The 21,883-nt window shown below is 45.8% G+C and overlaps 1 protein-coding gene across 2 annotated transcripts in view; it reads left to right on the top strand.

The window, feature by feature from the left end:
• Positions 1 to 21,883, top strand: part of TBC1D2B (TBC1 domain family member 2B) — a 71,540-nt gene that overhangs the window by 32,647 nt on the left and 17,010 nt on the right. Inside the window, exons 4-9 of one of the 2 annotated variants that reach the window (XM_064480661.1) lie at positions 9,030 to 9,193; positions 12,186 to 12,367; positions 13,056 to 13,451; positions 16,889 to 16,999; positions 17,998 to 18,191; positions 21,136 to 21,630. In XM_064480661.1, coding sequence (XP_064336731.1) covers positions 9,030 to 9,193; positions 12,186 to 12,367; positions 13,056 to 13,451; positions 16,889 to 16,999; positions 17,998 to 18,191; positions 21,136 to 21,630 — 1,542 coding nt within the window. Of the gene's footprint in view, positions 1 to 9,029; positions 9,194 to 12,134; positions 12,368 to 13,055; positions 13,452 to 16,888; positions 17,000 to 17,997; positions 18,192 to 21,135; positions 21,631 to 21,883 lie in introns of both variants that reach the window. The other variant, XM_031440723.2, reaches the window with a different exon arrangement.

Genomic DNA, 21,883 nt, shown 5'->3' with positions numbered 1-21,883 from the left:
CAGGAGATGACATGATGTTGATGAGTCAATGAGGATAAACTACTTTGAGCAGCACCTGACCCTCAGTAAGTGTCAGTTGTTGCCAGTGTTGGGGGAGACAGCTCATGGCAAAGCCATCCTCTACAGAGGTCCATGGGGCCTCTTTCTGTGGGAACCCTGATGCGTGTTGACTGCTATATGCATCTTAGTTGTTTACAGGTTTTGTTTTCTTTTTTTCTTCCTTTTTTTTTAAACTTATGGTATGCTTAATAAAGGTTTAAATGAAACGTGTTAGGTGTGTAGAGAGATTTTAATGACCATAGAAATAGTAAAACAATATTTCTGTATCATAAGTTAATGGCTCAAAGGTTGTTTATATTTTGTATAAATTTTAAATGATGTTTTAATTAGAGTGTAGTCAGGGCTGAAGGGATAATTGAATGCTTGTCTGCTATGCTTTTATTCTGTTTATCAATACAGTTGAAACTCTCTTAACCAGCTTCCACTCCACCGGCATCTCTATTTAACTGGCTTTTTAAATTTCTGATAGAGGTACTGGGTATTGAACCCAGGACCTAGCGTATGCTAAGCATGTGCTCTACCACTGAGCTACCTCCATCCTCAAACTGGCATTTTGAATTCCCTCTATAAAGCCATGGCCCACACTGACTGCACGAGACTGATGGGCTACCTCGGGGCAGCCCACGCCCGTGCTCCCGGCGGCCAGCTGCACACTGACTCACCAGGACCAGCTGGGTTTGCTCCTATCTAGTTAACGCCTGTTGTACTTGTTATTATAATTACGTGATGCAGTGAAATGCGTAGTAAACCTCTGACATTAAAAGAAATTGTTTTTTCTGTGAAAAATAAGTTGAACGCTTGGGGGAAATTTGATAAAGGTGAGTCACTAAAAAATTGCCAGGATGTGGGTGACACAGTGATGAAAGATAGGGAAAAAAAAAGGTTCAAAACCTGTAAAGATTCTGTACTTAGATTGTTTCACAACAGTCCCTAGTCTACTTGTTCGTTTTTTTTAAAAAAAAGCAAAACAAATTTGGAAAAAATTAAATGCCATCTTATCAGTGTGATTTACCCAAGAAAGATACCTGGGAACTGTGGTCAGTAGCCCCGGACTCGAGAAGCCTTGGCTGGTCTGCGTCGCCAGCGCACACTGACCTGTGCCCTTACAGGTACATGTGTTTGTTTTAAGTTACTGTTCAACAGTTTCCTGCCTTAACAATGTTTTCCTTAATCTGCTAACAGTCCGCATCACTTTAGGTAAAAGGACTAGCTCTCCTGTGCAATTCTGGCTGGTCTGTGTGAGTGTGCATGCTTGGGGGTGGGGGTGTGAGTGTGTGCCTGGAGTCGGGGCAGAGGTTGTGCGTGGGAGGTGTGCTCGGGCTGCAGCAGTGCTGTGGGTTATGTGACAGCAGTGAGCATTGCCCTGTGGTTCTGTGGGCCTGGACTGTGAGTCCACTGCTGGGTGCTCAGCTGAGCCTGACCCGTGCGCGGCAGCTCCCAGGGTCTAGCTCCACCTCTGTTTTGGCGTGGGGGCACGCCGTGACTGGTGCTCTTTGTAGTCAGCTTCGGTTTTGGAATCACAGCCCTGCTACTCATTAGCTGTGTGATGTTGAGCCAGTTACTTAACTTTTCTGAGCTTTGTATTCTCCATTAGTAAATTGGGGTGTGTGTGTGAATACCCTTCCCCACTGGATGTGTGTGAGTGTTAAGGTTATAAAAACTGCTTCGCTCAGTGTCTGGCTCATTTCAGGTGCTCCGTAAATAGTGCTCATGTGATCCGTCCCTGCTGGTATTCCTGCCACCGTCATTACCCTGCCCCCACTGGGCCAGCAGCAAGGTGGATCTTTGCTTTATTGTCCGTCAGTGGAGAGGGTGCCTTTCTGGAGGATGGGCGTGAAGAGCCAGCTGGCTGGGAGGGTGTGCTCATCTTTCCGGGCTTCCTTCTGATGGGTCTTCTGCTGTTCCTGCCTCTGGGCCTGCATGTCTCGGGCTGTTGTCTCTTCTGTTTGGCCTCCTAGGAAGGGGTTTCCTTCTAATGAAGTGTTGCTCACCTCTTTGACTGAGAAGCTGCCGTACATAATATACATTCATACATAAGTGTATATTGTTTGTCAGCACATAAAACCAAAACAAATTTTGTAAAGATTTTCGCTGTTACATCCAGTAAAGCGAAGTATTTCCTCTTCCAGTGTATTAAAAAAAGTTCTCATCATGACTGTTGAAATTGATTTCATGACTCCTTAGCGTGATCTCCTGGCCCAGTAATGGGTTGCCACCCACAGTTTGAGAAACACGGCTCTGAAGGCTGCCCCTGGCTGTGGAGCCTGGCATTCCTCCCATCACCTCTGCAGCCTCCCCCCCCCCCCCCGTGACATGGGTGCTGAGGGAGTTCTCTTGGATAAGAAGCGGTCCCCTCCCTGCTTTCAAGGTGCTCGCAGTCCTCAGGGGAGACAGGCAGGCAGGTAAGGAGACCTGTCACAGGGCAGAGTAGGGTGCGGCTGAGGGCCGAACCCCGTGAATCGCTGCCTCCCTGGGTGCACTGAGGCGGGCGGTTGGGGGGAAGGTTGGAGAGGGCAGTCTTTGATGTGAAGATGAGTTTTAACTTAGGACTTGAAGCGCGAGATGGGAACTGCCAGAGGGGAAGGCAAGTGCAGAGACTCACCTGTGCAAAGGTATGGAAGTTTGTGTGGGTTTCACGAGTTCACAAGTTCATGTGCCAGGTGCTTAGGGTACTGAGTGGAGGTGATGATCCACGAGTTGCTCAAGAGGCCAGGGAGGCCCAGGGTGCAGGGCTGGAGTAGTGTCTGTCCTTTGGGCAACGAGGAAACCAGTACAGCTGAGCTGTACCTGCCTGAAAATTCTGATAAGATTATTTTTACTTTGATTTTTTTTTTGAGGCAGTGAGCGTTTTATTAGATGTTCGTTCTAACGTCTTTGGACTTGGAAGGATGGCAGACTTATTATCCACGTTAAATGTATAGGATATTTTGGAGGGGTTCTTGCCGATGATGCTTCTTTCCCAGGTCATTATGTCAACAGTAAATATATTTAAACTTTAGTCTTGATGCTCCAACCTTGACTGCCTCTTGAACTTTGGACTATAACAAAAAGCAGCCCCGCAAAGCCCACAGTTTGAGGGCAGTAGCTTATTGTAGAGTGGTTGTATTCGTTTGCTCTGGCTGCTGTTACAAATGACCATAAACTTAGTGACTTGGAACAACACAAGGGGTGGAGGGTGTAACTCAGGGGTAGAGCGCCTGCTTAGCATGCACGAGGTCCTGGGTTCAATCCCCAGTCCCTCCATTAAAAATAAATAAAGGAGCCTAATTACCTCCCCCCTAAAAATAAAAACATTTTTAAAAAAGCCAACTAACCAAACAAAAAAACAACACATATTCATTCTCTTACAGTTCTGGAGGCCAGAAGTCCGAATCAGTCTTGCTGGGCTGGTTCCTTCTGGAGGCTCCAGGGAAGAATGAATTTCTGTCCTCTTCCACTGTCTGGTGGCCGCCAGCATCCCTTGGCCTGTGGCCACATCACTCTAATCTGCCCCCCAGTCATGTCACCTGTTCCTCTTCTGTAGTGACATCTTCCTCTGTCCTTTCAGAAGGACACTTGTGAGGACGTTTAGGGCCCACTCAGATAAACCAGGATAATCTCACCATCTCAAGATCTTAATCACATTTACTAGTCCCTCTTGGTTGTTTCTGCTTTTTTTTTTTTTTAATCATTTCAAATAACATTGTCCTGATATCCTTGTAGGAATATCTCCGTGTCCTGGTGGGAATATATGTGAAGAATTGATTTGTGTCAGAGGAAACATGGCAACATCTTTGTTGAGATAGCTGTTAGCAAGCAGAGCACCCCCCCCCCCCATTTTTGTATCACTCGACAGGGCTTGTGGTCAGGAGGGACGAAGCTGATTGGCCACGCTGGAGGTAGCCTGCTTCCTTGTGCCCGTCTTCCCACCGCAGACAAGGTGGTGGCAGAGCCTAGAACGTGGCTGTGCAGGGTGTTTCTGGAGCTGTGAGCTCTTGAAGGATTTGATGGGACATTTCCCAGTAGTTCTATCAACTTCTAAAGTTCTGGGGGATTATCAGAGTTGAAATGAATGTTGAATAAATTATTACTGTTTTAGTTGGACCTCTTAAACTATACGTGGAGAAATTGATCTGAAATATGTAAACCTGGAAACAGGTTTTCTAATTAGTTATATAGACTGCTGGTATGTGTTTTAAAAAGTTCAGGCTGAACACTGAGGCCTCAGGGTGACATCTGGCTGCCTGGTGGTCTCTGACTTTTTATTTCAAATCAGAGTAGCTGAGTATTGAATAGAACAGCAGGCACCTAGCACAGTGCCCTGAAGGACATAGAAGTTCCTCTCAAAGGTTTGTCAAACAACATTGGGTTCTTTAAAGAGCAAGCTCTGTACAGGAACGGCCTCGAGCATCAACCAGGAGAACCCCATTTAAACACAGCAGGATGCCTGGTCAGTGCAGAGGCCTCTGCCAGCCGGAGCGGATAGGGTGAGTGGCTTAAGAAGCGTGTTCTCTAATGACCCTCATGTTGCACAATCACAGAATTGGGTTTCTCCACATAAGATCTGAAGCAGAGATCAGCTCTATAGTGTTTCAGCTTAAAGAGGCTTTCGCTTTGAGTCTGATCCTGTTTCTTCATCACCTAAGTCTTGACAGGTAGTACCTTCCTCAACCAAGGCTTCAGTCCCTCTGCCGCAGGTGGGAGCGTGACTTCTGTGCAAGTGGGCCTTGCGACAGAGTAGCAGTGGCAGGTGGGGGGAAGGAGGGCGTGTGGAAGTTCGGAGCCATGTAAATCGCTGTCTTTTCTCCCCTGCTCTCTCATTTGCGCATCCTGCACCCACCCTTCAAGGACCAGAGCCCAGCAGCGCAGCTGGAAGGCCGGGGCGCGCGGCCAGGAGGACTCGGCCCCCAGTCGGCGGTGGCGGCGGTGACCTGCCGCGAGCGTGTGAAGGCTGCCCTGAGGCCCGTGCCGTAAGCAGGGCTGCTGGAACTTTGTACCGCGGTGGGCCCAGCCGTACCCGTACTCGGCCAGTTGTGTCAAAGAAACGAGCAAAAGTGTGTCAGGCATCTGTGAGAGTTTCTTTTTCTTCTGAGCAACTATTTTGAAATAGCTTTTTCTGCAATTCTGTAATTTTTATAAAATCAGACTTCACCACAACATTGCTCATTGGATTATAGTAGGTAACTGACTGGAATTCCTCTGCGCAGTTGTCTGTGGAAATGTGTGGCACTGGTTGCCAGGCACTAGAGGAGACTTAGGAAATACACGGCACGTGTAACATGCCTTACCCTGTTTATTTGCTAACTCACACTCGAGCTCAGGTAAATAAACTGCAAGAAAACATTTATCAGGTATAAATATATAAGCAGGTGCACTTGCTAGATTCCTCGTGACTCCTTGTTAAAACAGTTAGCGAAGGGTTGTGCATTCATTGTGTATTTTGATAGAGTGATGGGAACATAAGGATATTAATTTCTCTACATTCTTCTAAATTTTTAAGGCACTTTAATGAAATTCAAAGAAGGCCAAAAAATCATCCTTTCTAGAACATAAAACATTGAAAAATGATTATTTTACATAATAATGTCATCTGCCTGATTCACACTAGAGGTGAGACTCCCTCTTCCGCCCTTAACCTTTAATCCACCTCAGGAAACACCAGCTGATGCACGTTTCTCCCTCTTCTTTATTTGTTTATTTTAATAACCTTTTTGAAGTATAATTTACGCATGATAAATTCACTTAGGTGTACAGGCTGATAGAGTTTAGAAATTGTACATAGTCATGTAAACACCTCCATAATCAAGATTTAGGGCATTTCTGCTGCCCTGCAAACTTCTCTCATGCCCCTCTGCAATTGATCCCCTCCCCTAACCTCTGGCCCCCGGCAACCTCTGATCTGCTTTCTTTCACTGTAGCTTTGCCTTTTTAAGAATTTCACATAAGTGGAATCACACTGTGTGTAGTCTCTTTGTATTTGTCGTCTTTTGCTTTGCATAATCTTTTTGAGACTCATCCATATTGTTGAGTGTTTCCATTCATCTCCTTCCTTTTTTTATTGCTCAGTGGTATGCAGTAAGTACGGTATATCACAATTTGGTTATCCGTTCGCCAGTTGATGGACTTTTGGTTTATATCCAGTTTGGGACTAGTATGAATAATGCTTGCCCTGAATATTGCCCTGAATATCCAAGTCCTATGTGTAGACATGTTTTCATTTCTTTTGGGTAGATATGTGGGGTTGGGATTGCTGGGTGTGTATTTAATTTTATGAGGTACTGCTGCACTGTCTTCCAGTTCATCTGCACCCCTCTGCGTTCCCATTAGCAGCTCAGGACAGTTGCAGTTGCTCCATATCCTTCCCACCACTTAGCATTGCCAGTGTTTTTAACTTGAGCTGTTGTATGGGTGTGGTTCATTTTGGTTTTCTGTTGCATTTCCCTGAGGATTTACAACATTGAGTATCTTTTCTTGTGCTTGTCGGCCATCTGTGTATCTTTGGAGAACTGTCTGTTCAGGTCCTTCACCCACTTTTTAACTGACTTGTTTATTCTCTCATTATTGAGTTGTAAGAGTTCTTTATATCTTTTGGATACAAGCCTTTTGTCAGATTATGCAGACATTCAGAGAAGAAAAACTTTTTTATCTTGATAAAGTTCATTTTACCATTTTAATCTTTTACAGATTGTGCTTTTTGTGTTCTGTTTAGAAAATCTTTGCCTAACCCAATGTCACAAATATTTTCTTCCATGTTTTCTCCTAAAATTTTAATGGTTTCACTCTTACATTTAGGTAATTTGTATATTTTAAGTTAGTTTTTCTGTATGGTGTGAGGTAAGGGTTGAAGTTCACTTTGTGACATTCAGATAACCAGTTCTAGTACCACTTTTTAAAAAGACTATCTTTTCCACGTTGAATTTCTTGGCACCCTTGTTGAACATTGGTTGACTTTTTTATATGCGTAGCATTGTCCCATGGCCCATTGATTCTTCCTTCATTTCTCTCTTTCTTCTTCTCTCTGTTTCATTTTGGATAGTTCCTACTGCACTGTCATCAAGTTCACTGATCTTTCTTCAATGTCTCATCTGTTCTTAATCCCATCTAATGTATTTTTACCAAAAATGTGGTTTTATCTCTAGAAGTTTTGATTTTGATTTTTTTCAACATTTTCCATGTCTCTGTCCAGTGTGTTCAGCCTTTCTTCTAGCTGCTCAAACATGGGAAACAGTTATAATAACTTTCAAAGTTGTCTGCTAATTTCATCCTTTGTCATCTCTGGGTCTGTTTCTGTCTGCTGATCTTCCTCCTCATAGTGACTTGTATTTTCCTACTTCTTTGCATGCCTGGTGATGTTCTGTTGGATGCCTCATACTATGAGTTTTACTTTCCTGGTGCTAGATTTTTTTTTGTATTCCTCTACATATTCTTGAGCTTTGTTCTGGAATGTAGTTTACTCAGAAACAGTTTGATACTTTCGAAGTGCACTTTTAAGCTTTTTTAGGTGGTAGGAGAGCAGCCTTTAGTCTCGCGATGATGAGTACATACCTAAGGCCCCATGACGTATGAAGTTTTCCACTCTGGCTGGTGGGACCAGACACTATTCCTGCCCCTGTGTGAGCCTCGGGGATTGTTCCCTGTGCTCCTCTCAGGGAGTTCTTTCCCCATTCTTGGAGCTTTCTTATACACAAGCCTGATCGTGCTCAGCTGGAGACTTGGGGAACCCTGACATCTCTGCAGCCCTTCTGAACAGCTCTCTTGCCTCCAGGGCTGTGCCTGGTGAGCTCCACCTGCCGTGGGGTTCCCAGCTCAGTCTTACCAGGGCTGCACCTGGGTTCCCCCTGCCTGCACCGTGGCCTGGAAACTCTCCACGCAGTAAGCTTGGGCTGGGGGAGGCTCACCTCACCTGTTTTCTGTCTCTCAGGGATCGCTGTGCAACCTGATGTCCAGTATCTGAAAACCAGTGTTTCCTAGGTTTTGTTCAGTTTTTTAGTTGTTTCAGATGACTGTAAATCCAGTCCCTGTTGGTCCATCTTCACTGGAAGTAGAAATCTCAGCTGTGTTTTTTAAAAAGTTTTAATGAAATAATTGTAGTGCACAGGCAAGTATAGAGAATGGTAAATTGATTACCTGGGTAGCCACCACCGTTATATAATTCTGTCATATTTCTGCTTCATGTTTTGAAAGCAGATTAAAACATTACATACGCATTTTGGAGTCTCTCTTCTCCACGATCCCATTCTTTTCTTGCCTTTCACAGAGGTAACCAGTATTCTGTACTTGATAATTCTCATTCTCGTGTGAATTTTTTAGTTTTACTATGTATGTATCTCTAAATAATATATGTTAATAGTATTATCTTGAAGTTTTAAAATACCATGTTGCACATGTCATTCTTCAATTTTCTTTCTTTTTTCATTCAGCAGTCAAAAAATATCTGTCCATATGATCCATGTAGTGTTAGAGAGAATGTGCATTCCACAAGGACAAGAACATTTGTTCACTGGCATATCCCAAACACCTAGAGTGGTTCCTGGCACATAGAAGGCACTTAATTAATATTTATTGAACGAATGAATTCATGTTAAGTTATGCGTAGTATCGGATTGTATGAATATACTACAGTGTCTTTGTCTCTTTTCCTGCCAACGGATGTTTAGATTTTTGGTTTTTTTGCTAACGTGAACAGCGCTGCAGTGGTGTTCTTGTTTGTGTCTCCTTGTGCACATGGCCAAGAATTTTTTAAAGAAATTCTGGGTTGCTGAGCTTGGGGTAGATACCTCTTCACCTTAACTGTGTGTTGCTGAGCTGTTCTCCACGGTAATAGTTTCAGTTTACACTCCCCTCAGCAGTGTGTGAGAGTTCCCATTTCTCCATATCTTCACCAACATTTGATGTTATCAGATCTTTAAGTTTTTGCCAATTGTATGCATGTGACATTACATTTTGTTTTACCATTAAAAAATAATATAACACTTCATTTTTCCCAATAGAAATTCAATGTCGTCTTTCCGTCCTGGGAGAGGGCATAATGATAGTCGGAAGAGTGTGTTTTACACCAGTGAGGAGTGGGAGCTGTTGGAGGCGAGCCCTCAGGACCTGGAGGAGTCCCTGGTGCAGGAAGAGAGAAAGAAGCAGATCCCCGAAGGAAACAAAGGTACAGATGAGGTTCCTGTTGCCTGGCATTCTCGCCGCTGCCCCCTGCTAACCACCGGTGGCGTGGCAGACCCTTTGGTAGCAGCTCTCCCTAGAAGGGTCTCCCAGTGGGAGTCATGCTCTCTTTGTGGGAGCTAAAACACAAAGGCTTGAAAAATTTGATGTCACAAGAAATAAATAACTGTCCAGTCCTGTGGTTCTTCAACTTTTTCAGGGGATAGAATATCCACAAGTCATGGTGCTCTTTAAGGAATTACTGATTTTTTTTAAATAAGACTTTTAATTTATAGACATTTGTTACTGCACACAGAAGTAAAATACGTCATATTCCACAGTTTTGGATTTATAGCCTCTCTTACCTCCTCTGAGCTCCTGCCCCTCCCTGCACCCACCGTCAGCTGGATTATTTTAAGTTGCATTCTAGACATTAATCCACTGCATCTGTAGACATTCTAGTATGTATCTCTAAGAGATGACTCTTTTTAAAAAAATCATAACCACAGCTTCATTATTTTAGCTAAAAGCAGTTACGGTAAATCCTTATTTTCTACTTCCCCAGTTATTTCACAAACATCTGCTTGCAGGCAGTCTGCTCAGATGAGGCGCTAACACCCCAGGGGGTTTAGTTGTGCGTCTTTTTAGGTCTCTTTTAGTCTGAGCAGCTCTGTCTATTTTTTTGTCTTCTGTTCTATGCTTGATGGAAAAAACAGGGTCTTTGTATCAAGGAATTTCCCGCATTCTGAATTTTGCAGAATTGCATTTCTCTGGGGTCACTTAACATGCTCCTCTGTCCCCGTATTTTCCGCATACTGGTCGCTGGAGCAGAGGCCTGCCCAGATTCAGGGTCGACTGCTAATTACGACAAGAGTGTTTTGGTGGGGGCGGGGGCAGGGGTGCTGTGTATTTCCTGCTGCACCACATGGGGAGCCATGTCGTGTCTGCTTTTCCCTCCTTGTGTGATGTTAAGGTTGATCAGGATTTGCTTTAGGGTGTCAGCCTGACCCTTCGTACTTGTCTCCCCTGGCCTTTTGCCTGATGCATGAAGCAGCCCTTCATGATCCTACACCTGTCGATCCACTGAGGGAACACTGATGTTTTAAATGTAAAATAACAATAAATAATTTTGAATTTCTGCCTTATGCTTAATTCTAGCATGAGCTAGGAGGACCAGGAGGCAGGACTTTAGGAAGTCTTTACCGAGAGCGAGTATTTACCAAAGGAGGTATTTTTTTCTGTCGCCTGGGAAGGGCCCACCATGACTTGCCTTGGTGGGGAGTTTACCTGTGATCCACAGGATGGTAGCGTGGGACCCTGTGGTCCAGTGTGTCGTGGTGAAGATGTGGCCAAGCTGAGCGGGCTTCGTGACCCAGCACGTGGCACAGCTGGTGGGGTCACCCAGGAGAGGGGCTCGTTGTGAACTGGGTGTGCTTTCCGGAGGAACAGGGATTTAGATTGTTTGAGATAAACGGTGTTGGCTCTGATTGCCCGTGGAGACTAGGAACGCAAGGGTGAGTTGGAGTAAGAGTGGGAGGGAAAAATTGGTAAGGCTTAGTGCCGGGCTGGTCAGGAAGCTCCTCACACCCTTGGGGAGCAGCTTCTTGTGGGGAGCAGCCCTCTCGGCCTCTGCCCAGCCCCTGCTCCCTTTGGGAGGGAGCCTGTGTGAAAGGCATGGAGGGACAGAGATGGATCTGGATTTTTATCTTCCTGATTCACAGGTATTTTCTGTAATAGCTCCAAGAATCAGCCCACCAGCTTCTTGTCCATGATACTCATGGGGAGGAAGCTGTTCTTCCTTGTGTTTTCCCGTCTATTTTTAAGTAAAATTTTTAATCAAAGTATTAATAGTAACATGCAGAAAAGTCCCCAATCAGAAATGTGTAGCGTTATTCGTCTCCACCAAGTGAACATACCCATGTAGCCAGCACTTGCTTGAAGAAACAGGACAGAACCAGGAGCCGACCCCTATCCCCAGACCCCTTCCAGTCCCACCGTGCCTGCCCCGCCGCCCCTAGAGCCACTGGCCTGACTGCTGACGACGTAGATTTGTTTCGCCTGTTTTCTAGATTTGTATAAATGAAATCTATAGAGCATGTGTGTCTCCTCTCTATTTTGTATGTGGGTATGTGTGTGTGTGTTTAAAATGCTGCTTCTTAGCACTTGCCCTCCAGAGATCTTTATTCAGTAACGTCTTTATATTTTGAATGTATGTCTGAATCCACTTACGCTAAAGTTTATTTGGATCCATCAACATTTTTAAGTACTCATTTTTAAGGAAGAGAATAAAACGTGTTTACAGTTAAGAAAAGATACATTTGGGGTTTTTTGTTTTGTTTTGTTTTTACTAAGGACAGATTAGCAAAAAATAAGAAGCCAAGGATCCCTCGTATGTTTCTGAGTCCTACCCTTGGAACCAACTATCTCATTTGTAGGTGGGGACCCATCTCTGGGGAAGGGACACCTTGTTTTCAGGGTGCTGTAGGAACTCGGAGCAACCATGTTCTTCTGTGGCCTGTGTCTCTGTTCTCATTGGTCCTGAAAGTACCCAAAATGGGAAAATAGTGATGTGAACATATAGGCTTGGAGCTGATCTTTTGGAAAATTAAACTTAGCATTACAGAAGAATCTTGAGAGGGGTGTAGTACAGTTTTGTCATAAATTCCTCATTAGTGCTGGTATACAGTCTGCCTTTTTCCATCTGTTTTAAGGCAAAGACTGAGCGATCACATAGAGAAAGCTTTCTTTAAAAGCAATCACATGAAGGATCCAGTGGGGGAATCATCTTAGGTTTTAATCCTAGTTATTATTGAGAATGAGGCGGGGCAGAGAGTGATGAATGCACAACTTCCTGGAAGACGATAGGTGAGATGCTAATGTGTTTTGTTCGAATTTCCGAAAGGAAGATTTGGCCTGCACTTAAAAAAACAAGTTTTGTTTTTACGTAGGGGTAACTGGCTCAGGATTTCCCTTTGATTTTGGACGTATTCCCTACAAAGGAAAGCGTCCTTTGAAAGACATGATTGGATCATACAAAAATCGACACAGTAGTGGTGACCCTTCAGCCGAGGGGACATCGGGCAGTGGTGGCGCCAGCAAGCCGGCCTCTGAGATGCAGTTGCAGGTGCAGAACCAGCAGGAAGAGCTGGAGCGGTTAAAGAAGGACTTATCCAGTCAGAAGGTAATTCTCCCTCCTCACATTTCTATCTCCTGTCACATCAGCAGTCCAGAAACCAGAGGAGCAAAGCCTGGCTTTCATTTTTCTGACTTCTATTTCCCAGAGGTGCTTTCCCCTAAGAGTTGTATGTTGCCAGGGCCGCTGTCCTAGACTCTGCTGCTCTGCTTGATCGTTTGTTCAGAGACATTTGAATTTCCGAGGAAAGTGAAGACCCACCTCAGGGTGGGTCGGGGAGGGTATTGCCTGCCCCTCGCCCACTCCTGCCCTGACGTCCAGTCTCTGAGCCCAGCTTCAGCCCAGGGCCCATGAACAGTTGTTAAAAGAGTTTCCACATCCTGTTAAACAGTTTCCTTCTGAGCTGATCAAACCTAATTATACCAATTCCTCCGCAGATCAGTGAGTTTAGAGCTCAGATTTTTTAATACGGATTTACTGGGAACCATTGCTCATTGCAGTCTGCCTGTCCACTGTTTCCTGTTTCCTATTATTGTTCTCTGCAGACAGCCTTTATGGAATAAGTATTTTTCCTTCTCTATTTTTGAGATCCTTCAAGAGGAAGTTCGATATTCAAATATTTCCAGTAAAGTTTCTGCATTTGCTCAAATTCCAGTGGGGGCTCCGTGTAGGGTTGTCACGATTTCTGCTTTTCCTCCCGTCCCTGCTCCTCACTCCATCCTCCTCGGTTTCCCAGGAGCTGGTGCGGCTGCTGCAGCAGACGGTGCGGTCCTCCCAGTATGACAAGTACTTCACGAGCAGCCGCCTCTGTGAGGGGGTCCCGCAGGACACACTGGGGCTTCTGCACCAGAAGGATGACCAGATTCTGGGCCTCACCAGCCAGCTTGAGAAGTTCAACCTGGAAAAAGAGAGCCTTCAGCAGGAAGTGAGGACGCTGAAGAGCAAAGTGGGCGAGCTCAGCGAGCGGCTGGGGATGCTGATGGAGACCATCCAGGCCAAGGACGAGGTCATCATCAAGCTCTCGCGGCAGCTGAGCGAGTGTGAGGGCAGCGTGTCTTCTCCCACCACCTCGCCCGGCTCGCCCACCGCCGCTCTCGCCAGCAGGGAGCAGCTGGAACTGGACAGGCTGAAAGTAAGAGCAGGGTGTGGGCTCCCATCATGAGACAGGAAATCCAAAACCCATTAACAGTCTGTCGATGTCACTCTAGAGCTGCTGGCCTCAGCGAGCTCATTTGATGTGACAGAGCAGCTGTGCTTTTTCTTTTTTCCAAACAAATGTCACAGGACTTACAGTCAGATAACTGTTTTCTAAGAAGCTTCCTTGGAAAATGAAAGTCTGAGTCCACCGATGTCACCGTAGCTCAGAACAGTTTCACGTCTTCCCTCCCTTGCTCTCAGGCAGCCGAGACTTCTCTATTTATACACCCTTAGAACTTCATTGTTCCTCGTAATGTCTGGAGGCTTTCTTGCCCCCTCTGTGCACAGATGCTCATACCAGCATCATTGCACAGCCTTCCCCAGGACCTGGTAGAGGCCAGATGAGGGAGCGTTGTTCCCAGCAGCTAGTGTGGGTCTGCTGGGGAAGTGGACCCTGGCTCTCAAGCCCCCCTGGAAAGAGGGTCTGCTCAGAGTTGGTGCTCCCACCCTGCGCCTAAAGCAGGTGGATCCTGACACTCAAGAGGGAAGGCAGAGCTCTCCTCCCTGTGTCCCTCTCTAGGCTGATCCCAGGGATGGGACGCTGGTTCCTGAACACAGGTGACTCTCCCAGTCACACCCAGCGTGGTGACCAGCTGATGAGGTAGGAAGAACACACGGCATCTTGGTTAGAGTTGCCAGTGAAAGTGTTTTTGTTTATATCCACAACCTAGACTGTACCTGACCCTACGTACACACCCCATTGGTAACACACATTTTATGACTGCTTATTTAATGTCAGCTGAATGTTCTGTTTTGCAAGCATGTCTATTTTTATAATATTTAGAGAATAACGCCAGGGTGTTTGGTGTCCGGGTTGCAGTGAGCGGTGTGGGGCAGTGGGGGAAGGCGGGAGCACGCTTTCCAGGGGAGCCAAGCCAGGGTGCACGGGGGGGGGGCGGGGAGCGGGCGCTTTGTTGCTGTGGCTCCACGCACTCCTGTTAGAGAAGCTGACAGCTGATCAGAGTTCGACTTCTCGCCCTTTTCTTTGTGCAGCATAGTGGGTGACATTTTTCCTCCCACGTTTCTCAACTTAGTTTATAAAGCCTGTGGCTCCAGAATTCTACAACAGTCAGGTGAAGTGGTGACCTAGCTTGAAAGGAGGCAGGCTGGTTGTGGAGGGACCTCGCTGTGGCCCATGCCTTCTGAGTGAGTCCTGCCTGGCTCAGCGTCCCCCTGTTTTCTGCCACTGCTCTGCCTGGCCGGTTATCGCCAGGCATCTGCATGCCACGCAGACACTCACACCCCCGCTTCCCCTGTGTGGCTCTGGAAGAACGGAAATGGGGAGTCTCATCGTCCTTCATGTCTGGACACTGTGTGGTTTCCATGTGCTTGCTCCCTTTGTCTAGGTAGGGAAGAAATTGTATGTGTGTATCTGTGGGGGGAAGCCCTCTTTTTTGTTGTTACTGTTACTCTCTGTTTCTTGCTTTAGAGTCAGTGTGTGTGGCCTGTAATGATTTCTGCTTTTTAGGATATTCTAACATTTCTTTTTTGGTCTAATTCATGGTCAGTTTCTGTTCCTGTAGCATGATGAGGCAGGAACAAATATTGGGCTCAGGATTTTACCACCCTAATGATCTAAAGACTTTATTTTTCTCATATTTTCTTCCAGGCCTTTTTCATGTTTACTTAATTCGTTCACTTTTGTGGTAGACAGATTTTTGTCATTCGGCCTTAGAGCCCAGGCACTTTCTATGTTGCTGTCATTAATGATTCCAGAATTGTCCATCTTTTGACTCTGTTATTTACTTAATCAACCTTTGTCATCTTTGCTGCAATTTGCTATTTCATGAACATCTCCATGCACACAGCTTTTCCTTCTTCGGACTCTTTCATTCACTCAGTCAGCCATGCACCAGGCTTTGTACTCTGCACAAAGTACACGGCCTCTGTCCTCCTGGAGCCCGCAGTTTAGTTTAGAAAGCATAAAGATAAAAGCATAATCACAACTGTAATAAGCACCAGTGTGGAAGGGGATGGAGCCCGTATGGGATGGTGGTTTAGACTGAGCACAGGCTGTGGAGCCAGACCTGGTTGGGTTCAAACCCAGCTTCACCTCTTAGGAACTCTAACATCGGGCGGGCTAGTTCCCCTCTCTGCCTCAGTGTTCATCCATGAAACAGCGCTCACCTCTTAGGGTCTTGTAAGGATTAAAAGAGGTACTCCAGGTAAAGCCCCCACTCAGCACCAGGCACCTCAGAGTCTTCACTTGCTGTGATCATCATCATCATTCTAGAGAAAGAATCCTTAAGATAAATGATCAGGACTTCCTTAGACGATGACACAAATTTTAACTTAAAGACACAGATGGCAGACTGTGATGTCCTGTCCTCCTGACCCACGTCGTACCGCTGTGTCTCTGGATGCCTCTCCGGGGCGTGGCCGTGGTCTCTGTCCTGGGACAGCCCAGGACTCAGTGCTTCTCTTGACCACCCCTGGTCTGCCTTGGAGCTGTCGTGAGCAGAGTTTCTCCTATGATTGAGGGATCAGAAATTCCTAGGGAACTTCAAACAGAGTAGGGGAAAAACACATCTGTAAATGACTGAATTTGGTAGGGAGGATTCAGAAATCAGTGCCCTAATTGTCTCAGAGATTTCCTTTCACTTTCCTTGTTTGGAGTTTTACGGGCTGAAGCTGACATATGACACCCGCTTCTACCAGACCTGGACTTTTAGTCAGACTTGGCAGAACTTGTCACCAGCTCGTGATGTTCTCTTAAAAACATAAAGCAAATGTGGCAGAAGTTAACATTTGGCAAATGTAGGTGACGGGTGTATTGTGTTTTTTGTACTTTTCTTTCGGTTTTTCCATAAGTTTGAATTTTTTCAACGTAAAAGAGTTGAGGAACATGTCCTTGAAAGTGCCTTATGCGCTGTAGGTTATGGGTATTCATTATTAAGTGTCATTCTTTAGTTAAGGGCATTGTTTATGTGTGCAGCCTTTTCTGCATAAACTGGACAAGTGAAAATGAGAATCTACAGGAAACTTGTTTAGTTTCTGTAGTTAAAAAGAAAATGAATGGAGGGTATTGCCTTTTACCACATTAATGAATGTAGATAGATAAAATATTTGCATAGATTTAGGGCATAAGTCCTACTTACATTTCCTAAGATCGGTTGAGAAAAATCACTACCATTAAGTAAATTTATTTCCCCATCTCCTTCATCACAGAAGTAGCCCTGGCCTTCCTTCTGCTGCCAAGGGCGGCCACAGAATTTAATCGGAAAGTGCCCAGTAGTCAGCTTTCAGCTCCTTAGACTCGCTCCAAGTTAGCAGAGCGATTTGATTGATGAGGCAGCAAAATATCGATTATATAGAATAATTAGTCAGCACTCAGCCGATGTGAATTGAGGGACTCCTTTTTTTCTCCAACAGGATAATCTACAGGGGTACAAAACCCAAAATAAATTTCTAAATAAGGAAATCTTGGAACTGTCAGCTCTACGGAGAAATGCAGAAAGAAGAGAGAGGGATCTGATGGCAAAGGTGGGTGAGGATGGGTATATTCTGTTACCTGAAACCGTTTAAAAATGGATGTTTTAAAATCAGTTCAGTCCCCATGCTTGGAGGAATGTGGTCGCTGATACCAAAATATATTTAAAATACATATAATCCATAGCTCTGTGTGCTTAGTCTCACTTTCTCTGTGATGAAAACAAATAGAAATGCCCCGAGATGTGGCTTTTACTCACACACGTAGTAAAATTTACAGAAAAACAATTAAATACAGTTCTAAGATCCCCCAGATTATTTGGGGGTATTTGGATTTTGATTTACACGATTGAGTTGTGTGAATCAGTTTCATATCTATAAATGGGGATGGTGAGGATGGCGCTGCCTCTGTGGACCCCATGGTATGAGAGTCAAATGTGATTGTGGCTGGAAGAGGCTTTGCAAAGTGTAAAGACATCACAGGCGTTACAGTTATATCAAATGAAATTCATTGACTCTGTGTCCACAGCTGTTATATCTTGTATAGCTTTTGAACAGTCCTTGAAGCATCTTCCCAAACCTGTTCCTGCATGTTTCCCAGGGTTGTATTGACTTGTCTGATGTAAGGTGGCAGATGGGAGCTAGTCCTGGGTCACAGCATCCTAAGATGGTATTGATGTAACATGGGGTAGCTGCTTCGGGCCCAGGTGCCAAGTGGCACTCAGCTTGACCTCAGTAATTGGCGTGTGGCCTGGTTTCTGCTGGTCATCTCAACCCTGCCGAGAGCTGACACATGCATTGACATCCGGAGGCCTTATTATCAGTACTTCTCCTGTACCAGGCCCCCTTGAAGGAAGAGGGGGGCCCACGCAGGCCATTTTAAACAAAGCAGGGGGCCTGTGGCATAAATTCATCTCTGGTCTTTGATACAGCCTCTTCTGGCTCACTTCCTAGTAGTTTTGGGCTTGTCGTTCACTGGTTGCTTGGGGTACTTAAGGACTGCCTTTCCTGTGTCTCTGTCTGGATGGAGGTAACCACCACGTTCTCTGCAGTATTCTAGCCTGGAAGCCAAGCTCTGCCAGATAGAAAGCAAATACTTGATATTGCTCCAAGAAATGAAGACCCCAGTTTGCTCAGAAGAACAGGGGCCTGCTCGGGATGTCATAGCCCAGCTGCTGGAGGATGCTCTGCAGGTCGAGAGCCAGGAGCACTCGGAGCAGGCATTCGTTAAGCCTCATCTTGTCAGGTAAAGGTGTTAGCAACGGTTGGGGACAGCGGGACCCACTTCTCAAGCTCCTCTTTCAACAGCAGTAGCCGTTCAGAGAGAACTTTACATAGATAGTTGTCTGTGTCTCATTTGATGCTCATGACAAGCACTGCACAGACATCAGAACAGATAATCTCATCATTCTTGCTATAATAATCAAGTAACAGAGCTGGCATTCAGCCCAGGTCTTTGATTCCAAGACCTGTCTCCCGTGGGCCATGCCAGCGTGGACGGTAGCCTTGGTTCCAGTCCTGCTGTAAGAGGAGCCAGTCTTCTAGGAGTAGACCCCTCCTGTGAGACACAGCTGCACCCACGGGTAGTGAGAAAGCAGAGGGTCCCCTAAGTGGGGACCCTTCTCCATTCGCGGGAGACACTAGGGTAACCTGATCAGTGGTTCTTAACTCACTGAGGGTCTGATGAGAGCCATGGACACACTTGGCCCCAAAATGCTCTTGGGCACATGCACAGTATTGCTATATTTTTCAGAAAATCATGGAGCCTCTGACTGCTCTTGAATTAAGAACCTTCACATCCTAGTTTCGGAAAAATGAGATTTGTGAAATATTGGAGCGAGGAGAAATCTGCAGGTTCACGCAGCCCAGTCTCCTGTTTCCGCCCCTTTGTGGCTCCCCATAGCCCCGTGTCGAGGGCCCACTTGCTGCTGTGGCCCCGCATCTGCTCCATCCCGGTCCTGGCAGAGCCTTGTTTCTGCTTGACCCACTCCTTCCCTTCTCCGTGCCTCCAGCACTGGCCTCTTGTTCAGGCTGCTCAGGTGACAGAACTACGCTGTCAGAATACAGCCAACAGCAGCGTTACAGAACTCTGAGGTCTGTGTGCCGGGACTGCGCCCAGGGCTTTACACGCGGGCTCGTATTTCACGCTCAGTGAGGTGGCTGTTGGTATCCTCACTCCGCAAATACAGAAGCTGCGGTTAGAGAGGTGATGTAACTTGCCCAGGGTCGCACGGCCGGTGAGTGGCAAGGACAGGACCCCAGTCTGGGCGGCCAGGTTCCCGGGCACAGAGCGCCCTCTCCACACCGTGCACTCCTGCTTTGTTCACGGAGGCGGGGAGCTGCCGTGAGGGCGGTCTGGCAGTCTGCCCCGAGGCACCTCACCGTCTTCCCAGGTGCGGTGTGGGCTCTCACTGTTTCTGTTCTGTGCTTTCAGACTTCATGTAGAAGTAGACCAATAGATGTGTGTATGGATTTAACTTTTCATTATGGAAAATTCCAAACATACAAAGTAATAGAATCACATAACAACTCCCACATGCAGCTGTTACCCAGTAATTTAGCAATTATTAATGTTTTGCCAATCTTGTTTATTCTTACCCTCTCTCCTCCAAAGTTTTTTTTTTTTCCTGGAATGTTTTAGAGCAAGTGTCAGACATATCACTTCACCTTTAAACACTTCAATATGTACTTCTATTTGAAGACATCTTTTAAAATATAGTTTATTTTTTAAGCTGCTTTTGGGGGGAGGGGTGGTAATTACATTTATTAAAAAAAAAATTTCTTTTTAAATGAAAGTACCATGGATTCAACCCAGGACCTCGTGCACACTAAGCACACACTCTACCACTGAGCTATGCCCTCCCCTCCAAAAACACTTTAATATGCTAATCCTACCATATTCGGTTTTTTGCAACTTACTTCTTTCAGTATTATTTTCTGAAATTACACGTTAGTACATGTAGCTCCTGAGTATTCTTTTTTACCTGCCTCACACCACTTCATTATATGAGTGTATCACATCTTTATTCCTTTCTCTTGTGGTGGACACTTAGAATAGTTCCATTTTCCCTTCTTACAACCCGCGATGCAGTAAACATCGTGGTACATGTTTCCTTGTTTCCCTGTGTCCACGTGAGAGAGTTTCTCCAGGATGTAGGCTAGAGGTGGAATTCCTGACCTAGAGGGAGTGTGTATCTTCAGCTCTGCTGGATCCAATTTCCAAAGTGTTCAAGTTTACACACTCAGCGGCAGTGTGTGAAAGGCCTTTGTATTGGTTTTCTGTGACTGCCATGACAAATCATCACAAACTTAGTGGCTTATGCGTATTTATTATCTAATAGTTCCATAGGTCAGCAGTCCAACACGGCCTCGCTGGCTGACAGTCAGGGTATCAGCAGTGTTGTGTTCTTTCTGGAGGCTCTAGGAGACAATTTGTGTCCTTGCTCATTCAGGCTGTTGACAGAATACAGTTCCTTCTGGTTGTAGGACTCGGCCTCTGTTTCCTTGCTGGCTGTCAGGTGTGGCCATTCCCAGCTTCAGGAGGCCACCTGCATTCCTTGGCTTGTGGCCCCCTTCTTCCATCCTCAAAGCCAGCAACAGTGGCACCAGGCCCTCTCACACCTCATAACCCCTCTGCCTCTTCTTCCATTGTTGCATCTCTCTGGTCAGATCTTCCGCTTTTAAGGGCTCCTGCGATTAGTGTGGTCCCACCCAGGGAACCCAGGGTAATCTGCCTGTCTTAAGTTCTGTAACCATAATCCATAATTCCACATGCAGCGTTCCTTTTGCCGTGTAACGTCACATATTCACAGGTTCCAGGGATGTCTTTGGGGGCCATTGTTCTGCCTACCACAGCCTTAATTCTTTTTCATCCCTAGTATCTTATAAATATTTGTGTTTGCAATACTGCTTGTATTTTCTTCTGTGCTTTTCACATTTAGCCCCTCAGCCATCAAGAATTGACTTTTTTTCTGTATAATATCAAAAAGAGATCTAACATAATTTTTTTCTATATGGATAGCCAGTTATCCTCACCCTGTTTGTTAAGAAGTTTATTATTTCCTCACTGAGTTTCCTCGCATATCAAAGTGCCGTTACACGTGGGTGGATTTCTAGGTTCTCTTTTCTGTTTCATTGGCCTTTTTGTCCAGATTGCATCATTTAACTTTTGCTTTTGTTTTTCTCAACAGTGAATATGACATTTATGGGTTTAGGACTGTCCCAGAGGATGACGAGGAGGAGAAGTTGGTCGCCAAAGTCCGGGCATTGGACCTGAAGACCCTCTACCTCACAGAAAACCAGGAGGTTTCCACAGGGGTCAAGTGGGAAAACTATTTTGCGAGCACGATGAACAGGGAGATGATGTGCTCGCCGGAGTTAAAGAACCTGATCCGGGCGGGCATTCCACACGAGCACCGTTCCAAGGTGTGGAAGTGGTGTGTGGACCTTCACACCAGGAAATTCAAGGACGGCACAAAGCCTGGTTACTTCCAGACCTTGCTTCAGAAGGCGCTGGAAAAGCAGAACCCGGCCTCCAAGCAGATCGAGCTGGACCTGCTGCGGACTCTGCCCAACAACAAGCATTACTCGTGCCCCACCTCGGAAGGCATACAGAAGTTGCGCAACGTCCTGCTCGCCTTCTCCTGGCGGAACCCGGACATCGGCTACTGCCAAGGTCTAAATAGGTGGGTGCTCGGCCCACAGAACGTTCCTGTTTGCTGGTAAGATAGCTTGTAACACCTGACACTGCCCTCCCCTCCTGGAGAGCCAAGAAAGCATGTCTTTTAAGAAAAAGAAGTAGCTGCGGTAAGTGAGTTTTAATTATGCAACATCCCCAATTCTAAAATAACTAAGAGAAACAGACATGCTTTCAGAAAGTATTAAAAACACCACAGTCAAACTGCTTGAAGCAACTAGGTTTCTCATTCTGATTCCTTG

Source organism: Camelus dromedarius, chromosome 29, assembly GCF_036321535.1.
Source record: "Camelus dromedarius isolate mCamDro1 chromosome 29, mCamDro1.pat, whole genome shotgun sequence".
NCBI lineage: Eukaryota > Metazoa > Chordata > Mammalia > Artiodactyla > Camelidae > Camelus > Camelus dromedarius.
This window is presented reverse-complemented; position numbering and strand designations above follow the sequence as displayed.